This window comes from Ambystoma mexicanum, chromosome 2q (assembly GCF_040938575.1).
Source record: "Ambystoma mexicanum isolate Mex_15411 chromosome 2q, UKY_AmexF1_1, whole genome shotgun sequence".
In the NCBI taxonomy this organism is placed as follows: Eukaryota; Metazoa; Chordata; class Amphibia; order Caudata; family Ambystomatidae; genus Ambystoma; species Ambystoma mexicanum.
The window spans coordinates 453592310-453620186 of record NC_090924.1 but is presented as its reverse complement, the minus strand read 5'-3'; the positions used below and the strand labels follow the sequence as shown (position 1 = coordinate 453620186).

The 27877-nt window shown below is 48.2% G+C and overlaps 1 protein-coding gene across 3 annotated transcripts in view; it reads right to left on the bottom strand.

Annotated features, from left to right (window-relative positions):
• The window catches only part of PORCN (porcupine O-acyltransferase), a 425271-nt gene that overhangs the window by 24355 nt on the left and 373039 nt on the right, over positions 1-27877 (bottom strand). For all 3 annotated transcript variants that reach the window (XM_069647550.1, XM_069647549.1, XM_069647551.1), the window contains one exon: positions 13959-14069. In XM_069647550.1, the coding sequence (XP_069503651.1) occupies positions 13959-14069 (111 nt within the window). The remainder of the gene's footprint in view (positions 1-13958; positions 14070-27877) is intronic.

Below are 27877 nucleotides of genomic sequence, written 5' to 3'. Positions count from 1 at the left end.
TTAAATACAAACTGAGTCGGCGCGCACACGCGCCTTCGCAACTTTGCTCGGCTTCAGCTTATTTGAAATACCGACGAAAGGAGAGTGCGGCTTTTAGCTAAAGCGTTCTCATAACTTACACAATTGAAATACATGGGTTGATAGACTTCATATCTCCCCATAGAAGCCACTTTCAGCACGTGCACTGATCATGTTTGGAGATGCTTCTTAAGAATAGAAGGAGGTACGACTACAACTTCCATCTTTATTTTATCAAAGCATTATGACGGTTTGTACAGGAATGCAATTAGAGCTAGCATGCATTCCCTTTCTTTCCTCCTATCTTGCGTATTGGGATGACACCTATTAATGAACTTGTTGATATGGCATTCATTGGTATTTTCTTTTTTTAACTTTATTATTCTAAAACACCACGGTCATGGCGTAAAATGTTTAGATTTATTGTAACTATGTTTTGCATAATGCTATAGGTTTGCAAATTATAGCATGAGACTCAATATAAGTGTACAGCCTGAAGATGGTTTTTACCGAAATGCATTGGCACACGTATACTTAATAGCCTACAGCTATTATTGTTTTGCCTCACTACTAGCAGTACAATTCGAAGTATGGTTCACAGGAATGCGAATAAAACAATTCCCGATATATAACAGAGTCCCTGCATTTTTCACTTAAGAATCAGAATAACGCTTATTTAAAATGTTGCTTAGATCCTTAGGGGGCAAATAGAGCGCCTGTTTTAATAGGGTGGTGTCACCTTATTTTCCTTTGTTGGGAGCTCCCCCCCCCCCATTCGTTCTTTTTGCTATTACCACTGAAACCTTGTTCATTTTGTTTTTATTTTATGGAGTCTTGCTTTCCTCCATTCACTGTTTCACTTGTGCAATACACAGCACCTTTTGTGCAGTGTTGCTGGGAGCCCTCTGGGCTTTACTTTTTATTCCTTTATTTTCCTTGTGGGAACTCCTGTTCCCAAGGATAGAAGGACACTTTGTCCTCCTTAACTTTTATTTTTAGGGAATTGCCATAGTCTAGGTGATATTAGATGGTAGCTCTTGCGACCGTGGCGCTATTGTCCTCAGATAATTAGGGTCTTATGGCTTTTAGTAGGCGCAGGTGGTATGAGCACGTTTTTTTAATGTAGAGGGTTTGGGCATCTGATCCCATGGATGCTTCGAGCATTATCCCCAAGGTTTTAACCTGGTTTAGGACCTTAAGTTGGGCGTTTTTGATGGTGAAGGTGTTGTATGCAGGATGGAGCTTTGATCTGACAAGATTGGAGCCAAAGACCATAAGCTCTGTTTTGTTGCCGTTTAGGCACATTCAATTTTGGTCCATCCATTGCTCTACCGCGTTGTAAACTAGGCTTAGCTTTTTTTTGTCCTTTTGATGGTCTCCACTTAGTTCAATTACCAGCTGAGTGTCGTCAGCATAATTGGTAAAGACGTGTTGATGTTGTCGAGGACTATGCAGGTAGGGGTTAAACAGGAGTGGGGACATGCTGGCACCTTGTGGGACTCCACAGGTGATTTCTTTTTCTATTGAGAATAGATTTCCCCAATGAACTCTAGATGTTCTGTTTTGTAGGAAAGACATGATCCAGCTTATTGCGTCATCTGAGCAGTTTGCTGTTTTTTTTAGCGCTGTCTTGAGTAGGTTGTGATCTAATAGGTCGAAAGCAGCACTCAGGTCCAAGAGAACGAGCAAGCCAGCTTTCCCCTGATCAATGATGTTGAGCATCTTGGTCTGCAGATCCAGCATAGCTGTTTCTGTGCTATATGCTGGTCGAAAGCCAGACTGTTGGTGGTGGAGGAGGTCTGAGCTTTCTACGTGTTCTTGGAGCTGTGTGGTGGCAATCTTGTCCATTATTTTAAGTGTAAAGTTGCAATTGGTTATGGGCCTTAGGTTGTTTGGGTCCCTTTGGTCTAGATTCGGTTTTTTAACATACTTTTAGGCACAATTTGATCGCAGAAAGATGAGTTTATCACTTTGGTTAAGGCTGGTGCAAAGATGTCAGGGCGGTCTAAGATGATGCTGGCCGGGAGTATGTTTTCGGCACAAGTGGTGGGTTTCATGGATGCCAGGGCTTTTATCATGTCGTTGGCAGTAATGGGCTTGAACCTAAATTGGGTCGTCTGGTGAGTAAGTTTCTCTGGTAAGTCTTGAGTGGGTGACTTGGTAGCATTCCTGGCCTTATCAATTTTGTTAAAAAATGCTGTCTGTGTTGCATTTGATTTTTGTCTTTGGCAGGAATCCTTTATGAACCCCATCAAAGCTCTAGTGAGTCTGCAAAGGCAGGACGCAGGGCAGGAGTCCAAAACTCCATTGTTTTGTCTTTTGGGATGTCTGCCTGGAACCTCCAAAGGCAAGATCTTCCTCCTCAAAGTCCCCTCACCAGAGTGCAGGATCGAGCAGGTGTGGTAAAATCGCTCAGACTAGAACCATTCCCCATTGGAGTCTGAAAAGGCACAAAAACTGCGGACCGATGTTAGAGCATGAAGAATCCTTTGCTTGGAGTCCTTCCTCTCGACTGCTGCTGCGACATCCGCCCCCCCTCCCCCCCCAGAGTCCCTTTTTTCCTCACCACTACCAAGGATCAGTAGACCGGGACCACCGCTGCAGCATCGTGAAAGAATCCCGCTGCATCTTCTTCATTACTCCTCAGGTACTGTGTCATTCTGTCGTTCCCTTGTTGCTGGAGTGCTAATTCCGGCGTTTGGGTTTCCGCCCATTCCGTTCGCCCATGCCTAGCACCTGGTCGCCCCATAGGGAGCCTTTCCCTATTGTCCCGGGAACCTTTTTGACCAACAAAAGCCCTTTACTTACTTACAATTGAAGAATGCTCTGGAACCCTTGCCTTTTCTGCATCTGTGCCTTATCTGCTTTACGTCTAATCTGACTTTGAAGAACTCATAACTAGATAGCGACGGACCTCTAAAGCCTTAAGGCTATTGTTGGTGTTGCTTGACCATTGTATTCCTACAACAGAACATTTTCTGAGTTGCTATAACAAGTGATTTATTTTTACTTATCTTGAACTGTGTTCATTAACTGTAAAAAATCTTAATTTAGGGTTTACTCCCCTGAAGTATTGCTTTGGTTTTGTATTGTGTTGCTGTTAGGAAAGATTGCCAGTTGTGTAATTTTCCCTCCAGTCGTGTACCCCCCAACTTTTTGCTGATGTTAAACACCATAGTGTGACTTTACCAGAGGAGCCCAGCCTTCAGCTGCACTCCTCTGTGCTTTTCGCTCACTTTTTATGGGGAAACTGACATGCCCTTAAGACAGTCAGTACTGGGAGACTGTTTCCATTAGTCCTTTCCAATGTTGCAACGTTTCTACAACATGTAACATGTGTACAATGTACCTTCCAGTACAGTGCACTTGGGTATATTAGTCATTTCCAAAGGCCCTAGATACTCTTAAAGGATTTTTTTAGGAGAAGTGCCTTGGACAGGACTGGTGGCAGCTTGTTTCGTATATTTTTAAGCCTTTCCTGCCAGGTAAACCGCGATTAGCGCGTTTCACTCAAACAGGTGGCCTTGCTCTAAAATGGCCATACCACAAGGTTCTTTGTCCTGTCCTTTGGCCATCTTGCCCATTCACCTTCCACAGGTCGAGCCGACGCGTGTCAGTCCTTATTTGGGCATGCATTCTCCCGCGAAACACCAAGCTTTCGCGGGCCTCTGCATCCCCTGTGTGTATGCCTCCAGGATGTGGGATGGGATGTCTGTGCCCAATACACATACTGGGTGGCAGAAAGTCTGGAGTGCTGTGAATGCCTGGGACCACTGTGGTCTGTGATTGGTCCACGTATGGCATGCCTGTATGTGAGCAGATCTCCCATTGGGTCCTCTTCGTTTTGGCAAGAAGGGGATTCTGGATAAGAAACACCATACCATGTCGATCTCGAGTTCTCACTGAACGAAGGATAGGATCCAAGTATCCTGAAACTAAGAAGCCGGGTCGAGGAACCGCTGGTGACCCGTTGGAAGGTATGGCACCCTGAGCCCGCTGTCGTCCCGTGGGATCCCTCTGGATCTGGTCATCCTAGGTGGTCTGCGAAGATGCTTCGACCCATTGGAATAGTGGGACCAACTATACTCAGCACTGTCATCAAACCCTGCAAGTAAGTTCTCTCGGAAGTGTCCCTGGGCCAACAAGTGTTCTGACCAGATTACGAAGACTCTTTGCCCTGATACCGCCGCTGTTTCGAGGAGGCTAGCTCTGTGTTCACGGCACTATCACACAGAATTTCGTACACTTGGCATTCCCAGGTCTGGAGTAAAGTGAGTGCGCCCGAACCGGAGTGTACACGGTTACTGTCACCCAGCCGTGGTGACGAACTTTGCAGGTGCGCTGCATTTATGCCCCTCTTGCCCTTGAAGCCTGCTGTAGTGAAACTGACCTGATCCATCCACCAGGAGCGGAGAAATCGCCACTGTCCTGTTTGGGAATCATCGATGTATCTTCATCGCTGAAAGCCGCAGAGCCGCCAAATTGCTGCACTTGAACCTGCAACTGAAGTGGACTCAACTGCCGAAGTTTGGTCCGTTGTGCGCCGGGGGTCGGTGAGTAATCGTAAACCTAACCGGTGGCCCCTAGCGCCTCCATCCATTTTTACGCATGAGTGGCCCCTGAGGGCCCCTCTCCTTTCCACTGCTAGTGCAAACTAGCAAACTATTCCCAACTCTTGGAATCGACTGTCCACAAGTGGAGGCCCTCCTCGAATAATGGGAGCCTATCAGCACTTCACCCACCTTCCTGAGCTGCTACAGACCCTTGAAGAGATCCCGTTTTACCCATCTGCATTACCGCGTGCACCAGCATTCCATGTACATTTGAGCAATAGGCTCCACTCTTCTTAGGGATTGGACTGCCTCTTAGTTAGGAGCGTTTTGGATGCAGAAGGGACTGAAGACTACTTGCACTGCACGTTTCCTTCCCCTTTTAGGTTGTGGATCCGTTTTGTGCATTAACCCTTTAGGCCCCATTGGTCTTGTATATATGTATTTAGATAGGATTGTGTTAGCTTATTAGTATTGCTGTGATTTGATTTGTGTTGAAACTCAAAGGCCTTGAAATATAAATATATATATATATATATATATATATACACACACACATACACACATATATACATATATATATATATACATACACACCCCCCTGCCCCCCGCACCTCCCCTGACTGGGAGTGGTTTGTAAGTGTCCTTTACTCTGTGTGCTCATTGAGGTCTTTCAGTCACCCTCACTCCTCCCGAGACCTAGTCTTTACTGCCGCCAAGCTACCTTAATTGGTCTGGCGTGTCCAGAAGGTTACCCTGTTCCAAGAAACTAGGCTGGCCTTCTGAACCTCTGCCCACCAGGTCAGAGTTCAGAAATCCGTCTTAACAGTTGCTTAGTTTGAAATAGTACTCAACTTACCTGAGATTTAATGTTAACCTTGTATCTATAAAATAAATAACCATTTTACTATAGTGCGTACGTGTTTCTTTGGGCCTATGCATACACAGAGTTATTTGTATTTATCTACTATTTACCTACAGCTCACATTTCCCTCCTAAAACAAGCCTGGCGGCTCTGTCATACTATCAAAACCTTCAGTAGTACCTACTTGTACTAGAAGTTGGGGCTCTGTACACCAAGGGGTTAGTTTTATAAAGTTCTACCATAATTGAATGTTAGAAAAACCTCCCTAACAACCACTAAAGGTGAATTTCATGCATACTGTCTAGACATACAGAAACCAGTTTGTGGATTGGGACCAGACAGTCCCAACCTACTACCTGGGAACACACACATTGCCCTGCACTAGCCCGCAAAAAAGCATGGCTTTCCTGGGCAGTGGGACCATAAAAACGGATTTCCTGGCAAGGCAGGAAGAAGGTAGCGAGACAAGATAGCCAAGGAACAAATAAACCTTGGGGCACGGCCATGTCGGGACACTAGCCACTAATAGTAGCCAAATGCAGTAAACGCAAAAAGGCTAACAAAAAGTAACGTAAAATGTATCAAAAAGTAACTATTGCCATCAGTTTGTCCTTAGGCACCACTAAAGTAACTCCACATTCATTCAGAGTTGAAGAGGTCACCCACATATCCATACATTAAAGAGACAAGGATAGGGTGATTGTCTCACTAATCCTACCCATCGGTTATACTAATTCTAGGCTGCGCTGGTGTGCCGCCTATCTAAAAATGGATGGGAAAAGCCGCCGAAAAAATAAATTGTCTTATGGTTTTCATTAGCCACTCATAAGCATTTTAGAATAATTACTGGTCTTTGTTTTATTGTTCCCTCCTCTTCATTACGGCAGGATCTATCACTTTTGAAAAGGCAATAGTTTATAAATTGGAAGAGATCAAAAAAGGAAGCTAACCACCAGTTCCAGAACATATCCAACAAAGAACGTGTAGCATTAAAAAATCTGTGCAAGAACAAAATCATAAAAACTGCCGATAAAGGGGGTGCGATTGTCGTTATGAAAAGCAAAGACTATGACCAAATGGTTACAGCCCTGCTGAACAGACAACTATCAGTAGCTTCCTGGTGACCCGATAACATTTAAGAATACTAAATTATGGGAATAGTGGAGGCACTATGCAAAGGACACATTAGTCCCAAATAAGCAGAATTGCTATGCCCCAAACATCAGAAAATCCCTGCCTTTTATTCACTGCCCAAGGTACATAAAGGTGCTTCACCACCACTGGGTCGACCCATAGTGGCAGACATCAATTCTATTTTAGACCCTCTATCACAGTTTGTGGACTTTTTTACTCAAATCTGAAGTTCCCAACATGCGCTCATACCTAAAAGACACTACAGGTATACTCAATGTGGTATAAGAACTTGACTTCGATCCACAGACGCAATTTCTGGTAACTCTCGAACATCACCCAATCCTTGTGTCTCTTTAATGTATGGATATGTAGGTGACGGTTCGGCAAGATTGTATGCAGTAGCCTTAGGGTGCACTACAATAACCTTGACCTCCTGGCAATAGGAACCCAACCTTTGGTAGAAGTCTGTACTACACAGGTTGGTAGTGTGGCTGAGCAGCCAGGCTTATCTCAAGAGGGGTCAATGATAGCTGTAGGGGAGTTACACAGAGATTCACAGTGACAAGTATTCAAATAAACACTTGCACGCAAGGTTTCTTGAATATACAATTATAAATATATCAGTCAGTGAGGGTAAGCTTTCTTCAGAAGGGAGCAATATAAAAGAAACACACAAATACACTTCAAAACTGTACACTCTTAGTTTCTATATCAGTAAAGACCCTTTTGGGATGGGCCACAATCACAACCTACACCCTCAGGTGACTTCAATAGCTAGGGTGCTGGGGACATTAATATCGTACTGTTGGCATTTAGAATACTCTTAGAAGTTGGTAAAAGGAAAAGGTTATTAGAACAAACTAGAGACCACAAATATTCTTATGCAGGCAAATACCTTTGGATCCCCAAATCAGAGTCATTCGGTATAACAGGTTAAGCCAAAGTTAATGGGCAAAAGTCTTATATAGGCTGAAGCACTTCTGGTAGGAAAGTAGAAAAGTCTTTGCACAATGTTTTAGAAGTCTTTGAAGAAAAGAAGAATCAAATGTAGGGCCACAAGCTGATTAGACTTGTGAGTAGTAGAAGATGCAAGCAACTCTACAATAAGAGGTAAGTTCTCTTGCCTTTTATTCAGTTCTCTCCCATTCATTCCAGCCTAGCTGTCAGTCCCCTAGCAGGGTAGCTGTCCTTGCCGGACAGTCAGCCAGCCAATCAATACAGAGTGCATTTGGGTCTCCTATGAAACTAAGCACAGGGAGTTTCGGCACCTACCTCACTTCCTGCCCACCCCAGACCTCCTGGAGCCAGAGGCAGGCTTCACTCGTGAATCCTGCCAAAGGCAAAGTGAACAATGAGACCAAACCTGGTTTGCACGCAGAGTAAATCTCAAGAAGGACCTTTCCACAAAGAAATGGTGAAAAAAAGAAGACCAGGGCCATTTTGACAAAAATGGCACCGTTGGGTGCTTTACTGCAGCTGTGAACGCAACTTTCTTTTTGAAGTCCGAGGGATCCCCCAACCCCATGCAATGGAAGACCCTAGGCTGGAGGCCTCCATGTCATGGGGTGGGGAAGCCCTATGACTTTAAAAAGAAACAGTGGGCCTCATTATGAGTTTGCCGGTCCGGAAACAACGCTACCAGTAAGCTTGCCGGTACCGTTGTTTCCAGACCAGCAAACTAAGTTCTGCAAGCGGGTGCCGTTCAGCCAACCAGGTCTGACCAGGCGGGCAGAAAAGCACCAGCGCGCAGAACTTGACGGATGCACCGCCAACATTCATGAATGGTGCCGGTACATCCAGCCTCCCCATTCCCATTGAGTCCAATGGGACTCAAATGGGAACGGGGAGTAACATTTTTCGGCGCCCGGGAATGGGCAATTACCGGGTCCGCCAGGGCTGTAATGCACCGGTAATTGCCCATTCCCGGGCACTGGAAAATTCATGACTACCGGTATTTACTGACACGGCTACTGCCAGGGTCATAATGACCCCCAGTATCTTTTTGAAGTCACTCTGCATTCATAAAAAAATTATTTCCGTTATGGTTCAGTCCTTAAAGTAAATCATTTCTTTATTAAGTCAACGTGACTTCAAAAAGAAACAATTTCTTTTTGAAATAAAAGGGCTCCCTTTAACCCCATGACGGGTGCGTGTGAGAGTGTATGGTGAAAGGGTACACACTTAAAAAGTATGGATGGCTGGGTGTGCATGTGTCTATATGGTGAATGGTGTGTGTGCTTGTGTTCAAGGGTGCCACAAAACCTACATGCCGGGGGGGGGGGGGGGCTAACCCTCCAAATGTTGGGAGAGGCGCTAACTTCACAGGCGATGGGCAAACTTATTTGTGTGGCGGCATCCAATTTCTTTATGCATTTTTATTAGACTATTCTTGTGCAGCTTCAATGTTACAAGCAGTTCACTCTCTCATTTAAGGTTTAAAGCCCCCACTTATGGACTGCTGCGAGAATTGAGTTGTCTCCTGTTCCCTCTGTACCCTTCAAATCACTCCCCTGGCATGCAAGTACTAAACCCACATCACAACTTCAATTGGCTAAAAGATTTAAAATGCTTTATGTTAGTAATTGCTAGGCTCTTGTTAACAGCAAAACCCAGTTGCCGTTTAACATCTTTGTCCTGTTCTGTCCGGCAACTGCTCTGAAGGTCAGCCAGGTCGAGTCAACCTAGCCCAACAGTTCGGGGGGGGGAGGAGTGCTGAATGCCAGTCCACGCATGGGTTTGCAGCATAGGTAATGCCTCACTTAGCTACCTGTAATCTTCATTACTCCTAGTCCAACTCTTCCTCATCCCTGTACTTACCTATGAGCCTCATTTGTAAGCTCTGGGACAAGGAAGAGGGACGTGGAGGTAATTCTGCGCCAAGGAGCTGATTTTTCAGGTTGGGGTAGGGGTGGAAGGTATAGGGGATATTTGTGGGGGGGATTGTGTGACAAATCATAACGGTTGTCCATGTCCAGTCCAAGCAGGCATGATATGTGGTATTAGCGCATTTTGGTGCAGCCAGTGGGTCATTCCTCAGTTTGGTATGACTTTTTTTATAACTGGGCATTTCTGATAAAGCAGTCCTGCTAAGTGTAATTACTTGGCTACACTGGCATGTGGGTGCTACCAGACTAGTCGTTTCTTACTGGGGCATTGTATATTTTTCTCGGCAACTGATGAAATAATATGATAAGTAATTTATAACGTACCCGTACACAAATGTTTCTAGGCGCGACAAGACACGGGAGGGAAGATAGAGGGAGGACAAGACAAACGATCTTACTAGGCCTTGTGTCATTCAGATTGTGCAGGTGTGAGAACGAGAAGTGCAAGGGGAAAGGGGGGGGAGAGTGCAAGAGAGGGGAGGGAAAACAGGGCAGCAATTCTCTGAGTAAGGGCAGCGCAGCTCTGGGTAGTACAAGGAGAACAAGGGACTTTAGGGTTACAGTTACAGCTCCTAAGTGTGTGGTAGGCCCAGAGGCAGTGCAGGGGTGACTGATCAAGAAAGACTTGAGGATAGCCCAGCAACCAGTCGGTACAGCAGACAGGTAGGTCAGGTAGGCCAGGGAGGGAGAGAGAAAGCAGAGGAAAGTTTTGAGCTGTTTACTGATCTTCAGGTGGTCCGGTTCAAGTTTGAGAGGGGCGGGGAAGCCTTTCCAGAGGGAAGCACCTGCATAGGAGAGCGATCTACCCCCACCCCCCCACACTCTGCCAGTGGAAGTGTCTAACCCTTAGAGAGTTGGAGGTAGCTGAGCGAAGGGCTTGAAAAAGTAAGGTATTTTGGAAGAGAGCGATCGATGTAGTGTGGGCCCGGGCCCAGAAAGCTTTTTGTGGACAATGCAAAGGGTCTTGAACTTGATCCTTGCAGCAACTGGGAGCCAGTGGAGAGATTTCAGGGCTGGAGAGATCTGATACATGGGCTTGAGGCCAAGGATAAATCTCGCAGTCCTGTTCTGGATTAGTTGCAGAGGGCAGAGTAGAGGAAGGCAGGTTGAGAAAGGCTGTTGCAGTGGTCCAGCCTAGAGAACCAGGGCTCTGGAGACAGTGAGCTTCTGGGGGAAAGTGAGAAAGGGAAGAGTCCCTTTGAGGAGGAGCAGCTGGTAGTGGGACTTCTTGGCGATGTCCGAGATGTGAGGAGAGAAAGAGAGTGGAGTCTAAGATGACAACCAAGATTTTTGCCTCGCAGGAAGGCGAAGGAAGAGGGCCCAAGGTGGGCGGAGAGACTGCGAGAGGGAAAGCAGGGGTCCCAATGAGAAGCATCTCCATCTTACTGGTATTAAGGGAGAGATCGGTGGATGCGAGAGAGAGAGAGAGAGAGAGAGAGAGAGAGAGAGAGAGAGAGAGAGAGAGAGAGAGAGAGATGTTTGAGGGGAGCCTGAAGGAAAGCAGAGTCATCTGCATAAGAGGAGAAGGTAGAGATCAGGTGGGCAAAGGGTTCAAGAAGAGGTTGAAAAACCAGGGTGAGAGGATGAAGCCCTGGGGCATGCCACAGGTATGGAGAGATGTGGCAGAGAGAAAGGGACCAAGTTGCACCTGGGATGGGTAGTCCAAGAGGGGGGAGGTCAGCTACTCAAGGGCCTGATCTGTGATGCTCAGTTTCTCATGGACTCGATTAATCAGGATGGCGTGGTTGACCGTGTCGAAAGCAGAGGAAATATCAAGGAAGATGAGGACAGAAGGAATGCTGTAATAAGGTTAGAGAGCAGATCTTCACAGGTGTTCAGGAGAACAGTTTCCATGCCTCTGGCAGCTCTGAAGCCAGACTGATGGTCATGGAGACAACCAACAGATTCAGTGTGGAGAATAAGCTGGAAGATGGCCAGTTTTTTTCCAACAGTTTGCACAGGAAAGGGGTGATGGATATTGGGTGATAGTTTGTCAGGCAGGCTGGAAAGGCAGGCGGCTTCTTGAGGAGTGGGTGCACAAGGGAGTGCTTAAGGAGAAAGGGGAACATTCCAGTGGTGAAAGAGTGATTACAGAAATCGGCCAAGGCTCGAGCAAGGGTGTCAATATGGTCCTTGATGGTTCTAGAGGAGCAGGGGAGCATTTGTTTGGACAACACTTTCAAAGCTCGGACTTGTCTAGAAAGCTCATCAGGTATTGTCAGAGAGAAAGAGGAGAAAGGAGGAAGAGAAGTAATGGGGGGCCAAGATAGGAAGAGGGAAAGGAAGAGGAGATGGGAGGGGGGGGGGGTCTGGATGTCCTGAGTTTTAGCGTACAAGTGAGAGAACAGAACCATACAGAGGGCCTGGGAGGTAACAGTAGAGGTAAACACTGCACCGGGACTGACCAGTTACAGATTTTAAAGAGTTTGTCCATGTTGTTAGAGGCCACAGAGACGCAGGCTTGAATGTGTGTTCTCTTCTTGATGAGTGTTAGTGCTTCGACTGGCATTTTGGTGCAACCAGTCTAGGTATGTCTAAATGTGGCCTGGCATGCTTTACTGTAATGTTATTACACTGGTCTACATTGTGCAGCCAGTTGGACATGTTTTCATGTGGTAGGGCATTTTTAATAGCAAAGCATTAATGTTCCTGTGCACTGTTGGTGACTTTCATGTATTGGATTGGCGTTACTCTACAAAACCATTGCAAACACTCTGGCTTTTTAGCCAATTCTTCTCAGAACGGGTGCTGTATATTGCATTAAAACACATGTATATCTTTCTCCTAGTGCAGTGTGTGGCATAGCCCTTCAATAGCACATTCGTGTGTATTGCGCAAGCGTGATAATCCTGGCCGGCCCATAGTGTGGACCGACCCGTGATTTGTGGCATAGCCCTTCAATAGCACATTTTGTGTTACGCCACTGGCGCTTCTTTGTGTTAATACTTTACTGTCAGGGCGTACCCTGCTTACTCAGATAGATGGCTCCCTATTGTGTTAATCCCACCACTAAAGTAACCAACAAAAATCCCTTTGAGTGTAATCTAGGGTCATACAAAAGAAACACCATTGCACTGCATTATAAGATGCATTGTGCAATGATAAAAAGTTACCCAAAAAACAGAAAACATCTAAAAAGAAAGGGGAAACAGTTTCCCAATATGGCCAGGCTGAGAAAATATGCTAATTGTTATGTTCCCCATAACAATGAGCAAATGTGCAGTGTAGTGAAGCTGAAGACTTCAATTCACTGGAAAAAAAGTACAAAAACAAAAAGTTTAGGGGTCCAAAGAAATGGAGGCAACGTTGCTAAAAAGAGATAGCTTTCCTAACACCGGAGTACAGGGGAATCGGGGTGATTAAACCTACCTGTTCCTACCCCCTCGACCTCCACTGGGTTCAACAGGCGTGAAATCCATGCCCTACTTCTCCCTTGCCTGACTACGATAGGAGGAGTTCTGGTAAAAAAAGCCTGTCGATTTTCCCTGAGGTGGTTGGACTGGCAGAGGGTCTGCTAAGAACCTTTCTACAACTGTTCTACAACTTTGAGACACTAAAAATGCATGTTGGCTTGGCCAACTCATGTTTAGACACTTAAGAAAAACTCATAGCCTTCTCAAAAGAAGTGACTCAGGACCTGCGACTCCAAGGGCACTAGCCCCTTTTGTGCTTGCTAAGAAAAGACATGTTAAGCTATAGTGCCTCATATCATAAGGTTGTGCATGTTGTTTATTACTCTTTTACACTTAACAATTTACTTCTCCAATTTGGTTACTTACCTTGTTCATTATACACTGGCTTTACTACACCATGGCTGTTTCTATTGTTTCAACTGTGTACTAAAGTAAAGTGTTTGTGCTCTTAGCCAGCGCAAATGAAAAGTGAATGTGTATATAAAAGTAGTGAATGCTTAGAGTAAAACATACCTGTGGTTTTCAACTTGCTAAGAGTGGTCTATGTCCTAAATAAATAATGTAATTTATATACATTTGTGTGTGCGCTCAACTGAATGCTTCACCACTCTCACACCCATCCTAAGTCCAAGTCTTACTGCTCTGTCACACTACCTTGATAGTTTAGCTAAACATTCATGTCTTTCCTGGTTCACCAAAATAAGGTGGCCTCATCTGTCCACAAGGCAGATTCTGAAAATCCATCTTAGCAGTAGCCATCTATATTAGCCTGATTAATTCCTTGGTGAAAGTTGACAAATCAATACAAAAATAGCTCAGCTAAAAGCCCCTCCCCGTCATCTAGATTTCTTAACAATAAGACAGAAATTGGACACAGAGTGTTCGATAGTTTGGTCCAAGTTAAGACCAGCACTTTTAAGCTACACAACAAAAGGCAGTGGAATACCAAATGTTGAAGAAAACCAACTGTTCCCTCCTCCTTGACATTGTCTTTCTCTGCATTACAAGCAAGTGTTTTCATGGGAGCAAACTGTTTGATGAAAAATGAAGACAGAGCCAAGTGGAGTTTCCGCACCTCTGTAAAATCGCTTACCTGCTCCTCTGTGGAATCATCAGTTTCAATGTCGAAGAGAGATCCAAGGTACGTGAGGTGGAAAACAGCCAGGGCTCCAAAGAGGAGGTTTGTTACAAGGACCCAGAGATTCTATGCAAAGAAAACAAAAAGAAATGAGCACATTACATACCCTCTGGTCCACGCTCACAGCCTGTCTGAGCACACAACACCACTACTTCTCCATCTACTTCTCCCACAATGACAAACTCCCAGACAAATACCTTAACTTCGACCACTCTCTCCTCTGGAGCCATACAAGTTGCATTAGCAATGCTTACTGGTAGACTCAAACTCCTGGCATGTGTACTGGGCAACTATGCATGCATGCACATCCACAGGCTCCCCCTCACTATGCACTGTCCAACTCCTCATATGGAATCCTTTCTCACCATCCCTACAAAAGCATAGTTTGAGGATGGGAGGAATTGCTTGGAGAAGGATTTTAAAGAATACACATAGGGATATGCCAAATGATTAACTGCATGCATTCTTTAGAAGGGCATTGCCAATTGCAGCATATATCCTGCGCCCAAATAAGTAGTTGGGTACTTAGCGAACGCGAGTTGTCGGCTTTTAAAGGTCGTTCCAAGCTACCTGTGTCTGGAAGGCAGCAGGGACTGCCTTCGCCCTAACAGTATACAAATTGTGGACACCAGCATGAGCAGATTATGCCAGACTGAATAGTGTTTAGATGTACAGAGAACCGAGATGCAAGCAATGGAAGTGTCAGATGCTTGGTTGGCAGGAGAGGAACCACTATACATGACATTCTTCAGAGTCTCCGATGTTTGAGCAATTTAAAAATATTCTGGTTATGAAAGGTCTTTTGGCCTCCAAGGTGGATGAGGCAAGGGGATACCAATATAAGATCCACTTACGGTTATGAAAATATGAACCTCTGGAAGAAAGCCTCCTGATAACATGGTCCTGTTAACAGGAGAGCAAAGCTGAAGTTCACTACTCCTCACTTTATAAATGCAAGGCAGTTTTCAAAGATCACCAAGCTGAACTCGCTCATGGCCATCGACTCAATGGCTTATGAACCAGAAGAGAAACAACATTCAGGCGCCATTCTGAAAGGGGACAGCTAACCAGAGGAAACAAACAAAGAAGACCCATAAGGTGGTAGAGTTCGCCGTGCAAAACGTTAATGAGATGGACTATGTGGGCTGTTGAATACTAAGTAAGAGCTGCAAGAGTCCACTTGGATGCCAGACATGGCTAAGTGAGATGCAAAGATTGAAACATTGTCATGGGAGTATGGTATACGAGTTGATGCTCTAGCCAAAGAGTGTGTCACTTGCACTCCAACAGTCACATGGCAGCTTGAAGGATGTTCGGACATTTCTTGGAAAGCTCTAAACTGCCACAAACTAGTTGGTTTTGTAGAAGGCAGCCAAGCTTTGGGAATGGGTTTGGGTGGAGAACGAAGCTCTGCAGCAGAAACGGGAGATCACCAGTGCAGGGATCATGCGACAGCAAGATCAGAGCACCACAAGCAATTTGGCCAAAAAGGAGCCAACAGAACTATCCATCACGTTGGTGGGCCTCTTCCTTTGGCAAACATCCAGAAAAAATGGAGCAGGGAAGAAATGCAGGAACAGAGCCCTCCAATCCAAGTGAGGAGCATCCACACCATTTCAATTTCTGGGCATATGCAAATTCAATGGGCTGGTGGATTTAAGATTTTTCGTAGACTCTATATGCACAACTAGGCAGCAGAGCTTCTCTCTATATGCCTGATGGTCCCAGGGTAGACATAACAAAGCAGTCAAGGCTATACAGTCAAGAGAGGAGCATGGTGTTATAGATGTATGGGGCAAACTAGATTCTTCACCCCCAAATGACTGCCTCCGCCCAAACCTCCCAGGTGTTACCCACTCTCTCTGGCCTCTGTGCACATGACCTAATTGCAACAGCCACACAATCGTGAGTGGATTCCACATGCAAATCTTTTGAGGAATTATTCCCCCCCTGACCTCCATTTCCCTCCTCCTCGCCCCTTAAAAGCCTCCCCATCTCTCCCCCTTGACACCCACTCCCCCACAACCATGCCCAACTTCACCCACACAGCACCCCGCACAAACACCCCCACCAACCCCCATTCCCCAGCACACACACCCCGTTCCCGGCAAATACACCTTGCCCTTCTCTCTCGCACACACCCTACCCCACTCCCTAGTTGAACACAGAACATGACTGAGTCTATACTGCATATGTTAAGTTCTGCATCAGGTAAGTACTTTAAAGGACCATAAATGGTCCTCAAAAGAAATCAAAACCACTAGTTACACAAGTCAAACTTTCCGGGAGATACACTTTAGATCCTTATGTTAATGGAATTTGTACTGCTGCCTTTTTCATGGTGTCCAAGCACTAAAGAGTTTAGAGGAGTTTGTCCATAAAAATGAATGACAAAGTAAGAAGACGGCTTCCAGTTATAGGAAAAATGTAACGACATGCTACCAGAGTTCAGAAATAACCCTCCGGGCTGGTGAGGAGAGGATCCCACCACTTGAGATCCAGAGCCAGATTATACTACCCAAAAACTATCATATATAGGCATCATTTCTAGACACAAACGGGGAGGTTGCTCAGAGCTACCATGAAAAGCTCCTAAGGAAAGGTCCATACAATATAGCTCCTATGGTGCAGTCCAGGGGCAGGAGGCAGTACAGGTCGCCGTGGAGGTGCCCGTGCATGTCACTGTCCCTGACACTGACTGCACCACCATGCACCAGCAGGGATGCCCCATCCCAGGCCCGTCCGCAGGTAGGGGGGATGTCCATGTCATCTGACTCCCCTCCACCTGCGGACGAGGGACCCCTGGCCGTATGGACTCGGTCCCGATTGGTGTCGCGTTGCGCACGGGGGTCATTCGTGATGAGGTGCGTGCTTCCCGGGGGGAGCACGCACGTCATCACGAAGGGCACCGTGCCAACATGGCCCAGTTGGGAGCGGTCGTGGTCAGTGGTCTCGTACATGTGTCGGGCACTCTGGCGACCCTCTCCTCCTCTGTGGAGGCTATGCGCCAGTCGTTCTCCATGCCGTCTTCCGGCCCAGATGCAACCAGGGCCCCCTGTGGACCTGCCCCGACCAATGCAGCCACCTCAGTGGGGATCCCATCCCTGCCACAGTCGGGAGTCGGAGGTCCAGCAGGGGTGGACACACCAGCAACTGGACCCCAGCAGATGGAGGATGTGACGGCATCATCGGGCAGGGCACGTGCACGACAGCGTCGGTGGATTCCGTCGTACTGGCACAGGCAGTTGCGTCGGAGGCAGCGGCAGGCTCGACGTGGGAGGCATCATGGCTCGGGGCCATTAACATCAGGGGTGCAGGCATCGGCCGGAGGGCAGGAGAACCCTGGAATGGGAGTGGCTTGTGTGTGGGAGCGGTTGGGCCAGCAGATAGGTGCGGAGCGGCAGCGGGCAGAGGAGGAACGGCTCACAATGGTCAGGGCGGAGAACTCCATGCGGAGGGCGCTGAGGCGGGCTGAGTGCCTCGAGGGTCTTCGCAGGGAGTTAGAGCTGGACACTGCATTATCCCTGCGAGACCTCGGGGCCAAGGAACATGCCCGCCTCCAAGCCATTGAACAGGAGTTCGATGATGCCCTGGCCCATGACAACAACCAGTGAGCCATCGTACTAGCCCGCTGCCCTTGTAAATAGTTATGTAGTTAGTGTTAGGTTTCCTTTGCTTTTTTATTTATTTTGGACCTTTTGGACAATGGACCACATTTTTGTATATAGTTTTTTTTATTAGGTAGTATTTTTAGATAGGTTTCATTTCTTCAGTTGGGATCATGGACCCTGGATTGCTTATCTGTATATAGTGGACTGATGGATTTTAGTTTTTTTTTTGGATTTACCCATGGAGCAATGGTTTTCGGTTTTGTTTTTCCCTTGGATTTACTTTTTTTTTAACTGTGACTTTGGACACCTTTCCTTTGGATTATGATTTGTGGTTTTTCATTATTTTACGGACATGCTGCTTTTGGTTTTTGATTCCCATTGTCGTTTGTTTATTTTTAATTCCATTTATGTTGCTTTTAATACATTTTTTCCATCAAACTTCAATGTGTAGTATCATCTCATTGGTTTCATGCATATCATGATATGGGTTTTGACATTCACTTACACACATTGTGTGTATGTGAGGGACATGTGTTCATTTACATACTTGCCATTGGGGTTGTATCATGTAATTGGCATTTCTAAGTGGGTGGATGCAATACTTGGGTGGGTGTTTGGCATGTGGAGGCTGCCCATAAGGGCCAGGGATCTAGATTGTGATGACGTGTTGGCTGGGGGACATGTGTCAGGGCCTGCTGGCAGGTGCCCCGCAATGCTGGGGGGTGAGGGTGCAGGGGGACATGAGTGGGGGCCTGCTGGCAGGTGCCCCGCAATGCTGGGGGGTGAGGGTGCAGGGGGACATGAGTGGGTGATCAGTAGTGCAAGGAGACATGTGCCTTTGCTGGGGGGCATGCCCATGTTGGGTGGGCTGCCTGCGGGACATGACCAGGGATGCAGGGTAGTCCCCTGTGGTGTGGGCTGCCTGCAGGGGCCGTGGAGGGTGTACAGGGAACACCTGGGAGGACCCACACTGCCAAATCACATGTAGGACTCCCCGGCACCCCTGAAATACACGTACCCTGCTGGAATCGCGTGTGAAACTTCCCGCGCACCCCGGTAATACACGTACCCTGCTGAAATCGCGTGTGAAACTTCACGCGCATCCCTGAAATACACATACCCAGGCCAATCGCGTGTGAAAACACCTGCGCACCCCTGAAATACACGTACCCAGGCCAATCGCGTGTGAAAACACCCGCGCACCCCTGAAATACACGTACCCAGGCAAATCGCGTGTGAAAACACACGCGCACCCCTGAAATACACGTACCCAGGCAAATCGCGTGTGAAAACACCTGCGCACCCCTGAAATACACGTACCCAGGCCAGTCGCGTGCAAAAACACCTGCGCACCCCTGAAATACACGTACCCAGGCAAATCACGTGTGAAAACACCCGCGCACCTCTGAAATACACGTACCAAGGCCAGTCGCGTGTGAAAACACACACGCACCCCTGAAATACACGTACCCAGGCCAGTCGCGTGTGAAAACACCCGCGCACCCCTGAAATACACGTACCCAGGCCAGTCGCGTGTGAACACACCCGCGCACCCCTGAAATACACGTACCCAGGCCAATCATATATAGGCATCATTTCTAGACACAAACGGGGAGGTTGCTCAGAGCTACCATGAAAAGCTCCTAAGGAAAGGTCCATACAATATAGAGTTGTAGAAACTAAGATTATTTTTTCAGAGTAATAAAAAACAGAAAACATGACCACACAGGTCATAAAAAGTCCAGACAGACATTAGGCCTGCAGAGCCATTATTAGGTACGATTTTGTAAAGTCCAACTGGTGTGGGACGTCACAAGACTCATCTCTTGGTATTAGGCAGACCTAAATCTTAATATAGGCTTGTACTACACAAGTTGGTAGTGACTGAGCGGCCAGGCTCATTTTAGGAGGGGTAATGTGAGCTGTAGAGTTGCACAATGAAATCAGTAAACACAATCCACCATGTAAACACTTACACACTTACAGGCCGATTCATGGAATTAATGTGCGCCGAAAATTTCGGCGCAAGCGTGCGAAAACATGCGATTCGCAGTGAAAGAGCAAAAATCGCAGTCCACGTGCGATTATAGCTGGGAAACCATCGCACATCTATTCATGGAAGTCCGTGCGCGAGAAAAATGTGGGATGTGCGATGAAAGTGTGCGGCGCACGCCGGCACACTGGCCATCTAACGGCGTGCGCTAAGGCCACAGCGATAGCGCACATAGCACGGCGCACACAACAAAAGTAGGCGGAACACGGGGCGTGACAAGCGGAATGGGGAACGCCCACACGCTTGTCTACAACACGTATTCATGGAATCGAATAGGGCAAACCAGCGCACGTCCAAAGACGCGCACAGGGCCATACATGTCCGCCACACGAAAGCAGGCGGTAGCGTCCCTTCGCATGAAAAATATGTGCGCCGAAATGTGCGCTAACAAAAAACACATACACAGCTCTGATGAAAGTCCCATACTGTGGCCCTCTAGGACAAATGACGTGCAAAGGGGTACGCGACAAACACGGACACCCGCTGTGTGAATAATAGCATGTGCGTGTATTTCGTGGGTGCGCGGGAAGTTTTACACGCGAATTGGGCCTGGGGGAGCAGGGTAGGTGTATTTCAGGGGCTCGCGGGAAGTTTTACACGCGATTGGCCTGGGTACCTGTATTTCAGGGGTGCGCAAGAAGTTTTACACGCGATTGGCCTGGAGGAGCGGGTACGTGTATTTCAGGGGCTCGCGGGTGGTTTTACACGCGATCGGGCCTCGGGGAGCAGGGTACGTGTATTTCAGGGGCTCGCGGGTGGTTTTACACGCGATCGGGCCTGGTGGTGCGGGGTACCACTCACCGTCTGTCTTGCGTGTAGAAGAACGCGTAGCCAACACCCACCCGCTGCAAAGTAATAGCGTGTGAACCCCAACGCCTGCAAAACACACGCACCGCACCCCACGAAAAGCATGTACAGAGTAATGGAAATCCACGTGGGATCTTCAAGCCCTGCCAGGGCAACGCCCGTGCGCGATACGTCACAGAGGCGCTTATGCGCTAAGTGCCTTTGGTCCAATGGAATCGCGAATGCGTGCTTACGCGCTAAGGGCCTTTCCTCGAATTACACGCTGACGTGCAGAATTTTCAGTGCCAAATCACTCCGTATCAAGCTGGCCACGCGTAAGCACACGGAAGACCACGCTCCTGCCCAAAAGGCCGAATTACTGCCCCCCAGAGCCCTGAGCAGCCTCCCATTTGGTGCCTGCACATCAGCCATCTGCAGGAGTCCAGTTGCTGTGTCCACCCCTGCTGGAACAGAAGACTCCCGACTGGGATACCATCGCTCCACAGCCCAGCCCCAGGGCCCAGTTGCCCACCCACGCCTGCCTCGGGGGTCGCCATGTCGGGGCAAACACCATCCGAGACCACTGGCGACCCCCAGCCAGAGGGGCACAGGGCCACCAGTTTCAGTCAGAAGGAAGTTGGTGTCCTGGTGGAGCATGTCCTGGGGCATTATGATGGCCTCTTCGGATCATCACGCGCCAACAAGGAAGGACGGAACAGGATCTGGACGGACATCGTGACTGCCATCAACGCGGAGGGGGTGGCAGTCTGACTATCCCATCATGTCAAGAAGCTCTGGGAGGACTTCAGGTCCAGGACCCTCAACAAGGCCCGGCGCCTCTTGAAGGCAGTGGATGCTAAGGGGCGCCGGGGCCACTTATCGGAAGATCAGATGAGGGTTCTGGAACGCATATCCCCAGCGCTCCACGTCCAGGTCTTTGAGAGGCAGACCCGTCTGGAGTTGAGCGGTAAGTGGCCAAGCATTGCTGTGTGAGACAGGGCATGTTGCAGTGTGCTGGTTGTCTGATACTTGCCTATATGTGTGACATAGGCCATGTACGCGTGTGTGTGTGTGTGTGCAGGGACATCATGGTCATGCATGTGAGACCAGTAATGTGTGAAGCACACGGTTGGTGTATGCGTTTAAATGCTACATGGGGAGCCCTATGGGGAATGGACACATGAGAGCATGCCAGTCTCTGTTCCTGGATGGACATGGGTGGGGGTGAGGGATGGGTGATGATGCCATGTACATGTATGGTGTCCATGTCTGTGTGTCTGACCTGCGTGTCTGTGACTTGTCAATGCCATGGATGCATGACACATGTCTGTGTCAATGTTCTGATTCACTGATGCAGCCTAGCTATCCTTGCATCCACTGTGTCTGGGGTGTACGAGTCCAGATGGATGAAAGTACGGTGAAGTGTGTGAATGTGATAGGCATGACCCATGACACATGTGAGTTAAAAAACAACATTGTATGTTTCAAGAGTCCCTTGGACATGTTTGCTTATGTCCATAGCATGCGCCATGCCTGTTACTGCATGTGTTTTGCCTGCACTGACCCATGTGTTGTGGAGGGACATGATGGAAGTGATCTTTGACAGTGCCACTCATCTGCTATTGCTTCCTGTCTAGGGGACCATTGTACAGTACCCTGATGCTTGTGTTCTATGTCTCCCTCTACACAGCGCAAAGTGAAGAAGAGGGCGGAGACGGCGCTGTGGAGCAAAGCGGCGGGGATGCCCCCACAGCTGCAGGGGAAGGGGTGGGTGAGCCCCCACAGGGGCTTGCAACGGCGGAAGACGGTGTGGAGCCATCCAGGTTCCACAGAGGAGGAGGCCGCTACTGAGCCACACATGGGGCCTGGTGGGGGCATCCCTGCTGGTGCAAGTGGTGCAGTCCAGGGGCAGGAGGCAGTACAGGTCGCCGTGGAGGTGCCCGTGCATGTCACTGTCCCTGACACTGACTGCACCACCATGCACCAGCAGGGATGCCCCATCCCAGGCCCGTCCGCAGGTAGGGGGGATGTCCATGTCATCTGACTCCCCTCCACCTGCGGACGAGGGACCCCTGGCCGTATGGACTCGGTCCCGATTGGTGTCGCGTTGCGCACGGGGGTCATTCGTGATGAGGTGCGTGCTTCCCGGGGGGAGCACGCACGTCATCACGAAGGGCACCGTGCCAACATGGCCCAGTTGGGAGCGGTCGTGGTCAGTGGTCTCGTACATGTGTCGGGCACTCTGGCGACCCTCTCCTCCTCTGTGGAGGCTATGCGCCAGTCGTTCTCCATGCCGTCTTCCGGCCCAGATGCAACCAGGGCCCCCTGTGGACCTGCCCCGACCAATGCAGCCACCTCAGTGGGGATCCCATCCCTGCCACAGTCGGGAGTCGGAGGTCCAGCAGGGGTGGACACACCAGCAACTGGACCCCAGCAGATGGAGGATGTGACGGCATCATCGGGCAGGGCACGTGCACGACAGCGTCGGTGGATTCCGTCGTACTGGCACAGGCAGTTGCGTCGGAGGCAGCGGCAGGCTCGACGTGGGAGGCATCATGACTCGGGGCCATTAACATCAGGGGTGCAGGCATCGGCCGGAGGGCAGGAGAACCCTGGAATGGGAGTGGCTTGTGTGTGGGAGCGGTTGGGCCAGCAGATAGGTGCGGAGCGGCAGCGGGCAGAGGAGGAACGGCTCACAATGGTCAGGGCGGAGAACTCCATGCGGAGGGCGCTGAGGCGGGCTGAGTGCCTCGAGGGTCTTCGCAGGGAGTTAGAGCTGGACACTGCATTATCCCTGCGAGACCTCAGGGCCAAGGAACATGCCCGCCTCCAAGCCATTGAACAGGAGTTCGATGATGCCCTGGCCCATGACAACAACCAGTGAGCCATCGTACTAGCCCGCTGCCCTTGTAAATAGTTATGTAGTTAGTGTTAGGTTTCCTTTGCTTTTTTATTTATTTTGGACCTTTTGGACAATGGACCACATTTTTGTATATAGTTTTTTTATTAGGTAGTATTTTTAGATAGGTTTCATTTCTTCAGTTGGGATCATGGACCCTGGATTGCTTATCTGTATATAGTGGACTGATGGATTTTAGTTTTTTTTTTGGATTTACCCATGGAGCAATGGTTTTCGGTTTTGTTTTTCCCTTGGATTTACTTTTTTTTGAACTGTGACTTTGGACACCTTTCCTTTGGATTATGATTTGTGGTTTTTCATTATTTTACGGACATGCTGCTTTTGGTTTTTGATTCCCATTGTCGTTTGTTTATTTTTAATTCCATTTATGTTGCTTTTAATACATTTTTTCCATCAAACTTCAATGTGTAGTATCATCTCATTGGTTTCATGCATATCATGATATGGGTTTTGACATTCACTTACACACATTGTGTGTATGTGAGGGACATGTGTTCATTTACATACTTGCCATTGGGGTTGTATCATGTAATTGGCATTTCTAAGTGGGTGGATGCAATACTTGGGTGGGTGTTTGGCATGTGGAGGCTGCCCATAAGGGCCAGGGATCTAGATTGTGATGACGTGTTGGCTGGGGGACATGTGTCAGGGCCTGCTGGCAGGTGCCCCGCAATGCTGGGGGGTGAGGGTGCAGGGGGACATGAGTGGGGGCCTGCTGGCAGGTGCCCCGCAATGCTGGGGGGTGAGGGTGCAGGGGGACATGAGTGGGTGATCAGTAGTGCAAGGAGACATGTGCCTTTGCTGGGGGGCATGCCCATGTTGGGTGGGCTGCCTGCGGGACATGACCAGGGATGCAGGGTAGTCCCCTGTGGTGTGGGCTGCCTGCAGGGGCCGTGGAGGGTGTACAGGGAACACCTGGGAGGACCCACACTGCCAAATCACATGTAGGACTCCCCGGCACCCCTGAAATACACGTACCCTGCTGGAATCGCGTGTGAAACTTCCCGCGCACCCCGGTAATACACGTACCCTGCTGAAATCGCGTGTGAAACTTCACGCGCACCCCTGAAATACACATACCCAGGCCAATCGCGTGTGAAAACACCTGCGCACCCCTGAAATACACGTACCCAGGCCAATCGCGTGTGAAAACACCCGCGCACCCCTGAAATACACGTACCCAGGCAAATCGCGTGTGAAAACACACGCGCACCCCTGAAATACACGTACCCAGGCAAATCGCGTGTGAAAACACCTGCGCACCCCTGAAATACACGTACCCAGGCCAGTCGCGTGCAAAAACACCTGCGCACCCCTGAAATACACGTACCCAGGCAAATCACGTGTGAAAACACCCGCGCACCTCTGAAATACACGTACCAAGGCCAGTCGCGTGTGAAAACACACACGCACCCCTGAAATACACGTACCCAGGCCAGTCGCGTGTGAAAACACCCGCGCACCCCTGAAATACACGTACCCAGGCCAGTCGCGTGTGAACACACCCGCGCACCCCTGAAATACACGTACCCAGGCCAATCGCGTGTAGAACTTCCCACGCACCCCTGGAATACACGTAAACCGCTCCCCCAGGCCAATCGTGTGTAGAACTTCCCGCGCACCCCTGGAATACACGTACACCGCTCCCCCAGGCCCGATCGCGTGTAAAACTTCCTGTGCACCCCTGAAATACACGTACCCAGCCCAATCGCGTGTAAAACTTCCCGCGCACCCCTGAAATACACGTACCCAGCCCAATCACGTGTAACACTTCCCACGCACCCCTGAAATACACGTACCCAGGCCAATCGCGTGTGTAACTTCACGCGAACCCCAGTTATACACGTACCCGCTCGCACAGGCCCTTTCGCGTGTGGAAGTTACTGCGAATCCCGTAATACACGTTCCCCGCTTGGCGTTTGCTGTTTGGCAGTCCGGTAAACTGGTTTTGGGTTGTCGCAGACCTTTGCGCTGGATTGGGGATTTTGATGCCTTTTCCTTGCGCAAGAGCGTTCTTGGGGGCGTAACTGGCGCTGCTGCAGGGTCGCTGCGCCACTCTGCGCCAGGGCTGGTTTTGGAGGCTAAAATCCATGAATACGCTGAAATGGATTTTATTGCACGCGGCTGGCGCAGTCTATCGCACGGGAACACTGTGCGCCCAAGGCCTGCGCCACTTTTGTGCGAATTCCCATGAATTACCCTGTTAGAGTTATATTACATTATTTATTTATATATATACATACACACACACAAGGCAACTTCTGCATTCTTTAAAAAGCAGCAACTAATAGTAACATTTAATGAAAGATAGAAGTCATTTAAACAAGAACCAATAATGCAGGTGAGTAATTATTTTCTATGCTAAACATGTTCCCACACACAAAGTGACATCAAGGTCAGTATTAGCACTTACCTTTGTTCACCATTACAAAATTGGGTTGAGGAGGGAAAAGAGTTAGAGGTAGCAGAACACACTTTCAACTGGTTCAAGTGTTAGTTTCTCCCAGAGGGATTTCGGCAATCTTTAATCATAGCAATAATAGTGTTAACAATTAAAACCTGTAAAGGTAAGAAGTGTTAGGACAATATTGTCCAGTTGATCGTAATATCAACTGGATAAAAATACTTTTCTGATCTAGTGAAACACAGATTCTAGGCACAGAATAAACCTATAAAACTGATTCAGGATAACAGTTATTCTAGTTGAATTGGACCTTGGGTGTAATAATCAATTACAGGTGCTTTTCAGTTTACAGACTAAGGGAAGCAATAACTAACCTATTTTAGGATAACAGTTCTACTCAACGCAAGTAAAACCTATACACACTTTTTACAGGAGCTATCAGCAACTTAAAGGCAGGTGCAAAACTAAGACCTTTTTTGTCGGTCTAAAACAGACATGGGAAAGAAAAACCCAGTGTTACACTTTATGAATGACTCAAAATTATTCTAGGTAGGCAAAACCTAATGCAGACCCATCATGGACAGGCTAGCAGCAGGTCCTGGGAAGCAAGACCCAGTTGGGGGACACTCATACATTTATTTATACATTTATGCTAACAGGAATAGTGAAACCAACAGCATTACTTTTGGGAAGAGGCACAACCAAATCATAGGTGAGTAATATAACCTTACATCTACTTTCTGTTAGAATGGCGAAACAGTTTTTAAGGAAAGAAAGATGTTACATATACTTTTCAGAATGGCAGAACATGTCTAAGGCAAGTAATACCTTTTCTAACTGTTCACCCTCAGAGATACAGTTACCAACCAACTTCTTTTGCAAGTAGGTAACTTTAAACCATTCTCTTTTCTAGACAAAAGGCCCAATCCATAGAAGTCGTTCCCTTATTCTTGGAGCATCAGTGTTCTCAGTGGGAGAAGAGGGGTCACATGCAGGTCAGGATAGGTTCTTAAGTAGCAAAAGTCAGAGTTCCAAAGGAAGACTGTTAGAACAAGTAAGTACTTTACTTTAGAATTAGTTGAGGGTCCCAGGGCTTCACAGAAGACATCCTAGGAGGATTCCATAAGGGGCTTGGGTGCACTGGACGAGAACCCAATCACAGACAACTCCCCAAAACTACACAGGAATCACAAGAGACTTAAACACCCAAGCCCGTACAGTACCTCAGCACAGAAGAAGATTTTGCAGCAGGACGACTTCAGGATCTGCAGCCAAAAACCTGGTCGTTGTATTCCTTCATCAAGAAGACAGAACACTGGAAGGTATTTTGCAGCAATGATTACGAGTAAGGTTCGAGGCAAGGTCTTCCTCGCAACTGGATGCGGCTGTGGATTTGGCGCCTTTTTAGGAGCACAGCAGACAACAGAATATAGCTGGTCTGATTCTCATCGTTTGAAAGGTCCAGCACTCTGGTGAGGGGGATGTTTCAGACTGGAATCGTGCCCATGGACATCCAGCAGGATGCCCAAGAAGTTTCAGCGAGATTCCGAAAACTGCACTGCACAATGGCTCGAGGTCCCAGGGTACTGGGGTACTGCAGCCCCGCAAGGTTGCAGCATGGCATGGGATGGCTCAAATGGGTCTGCTTGAGGCTAATGGGACTCCCCAGGCTCGGGCTCATGGATTTTTCAGAGTCGCCAGGTCGATTGGAAGGAAGGGCTAAATCAGTCTCCGGTTACACAGCAGGCTCTTCGGTCGCTGGATATCGTTTCAACCACAAATTCATCATCTTCCTCTTCGGTTTTGGTTCCAGTGGTTGACTACCTCTTCAGCTTCCAGGATTTGACTTATGCAGTAACCCAGCCAATTGAACAGCGTTGCAACATTCAAACTTTGGGTTTGGCAATCCTTTCAGGACAGCCATCCTTCCAGTTTGAATAAGTTGAAAGACAAAGGGCTGCAGAGTTTTGGACTCCTCCCTTGCTTCCGGCCTTCACAGACACTCCGGAGCCTGGGCGGGGAGTCCACAGAACTCCCGCCGAAGATAATAATCACACAAAGGAATTTCCCACCCTGGAACAACAAAGCCCAAGGAACACT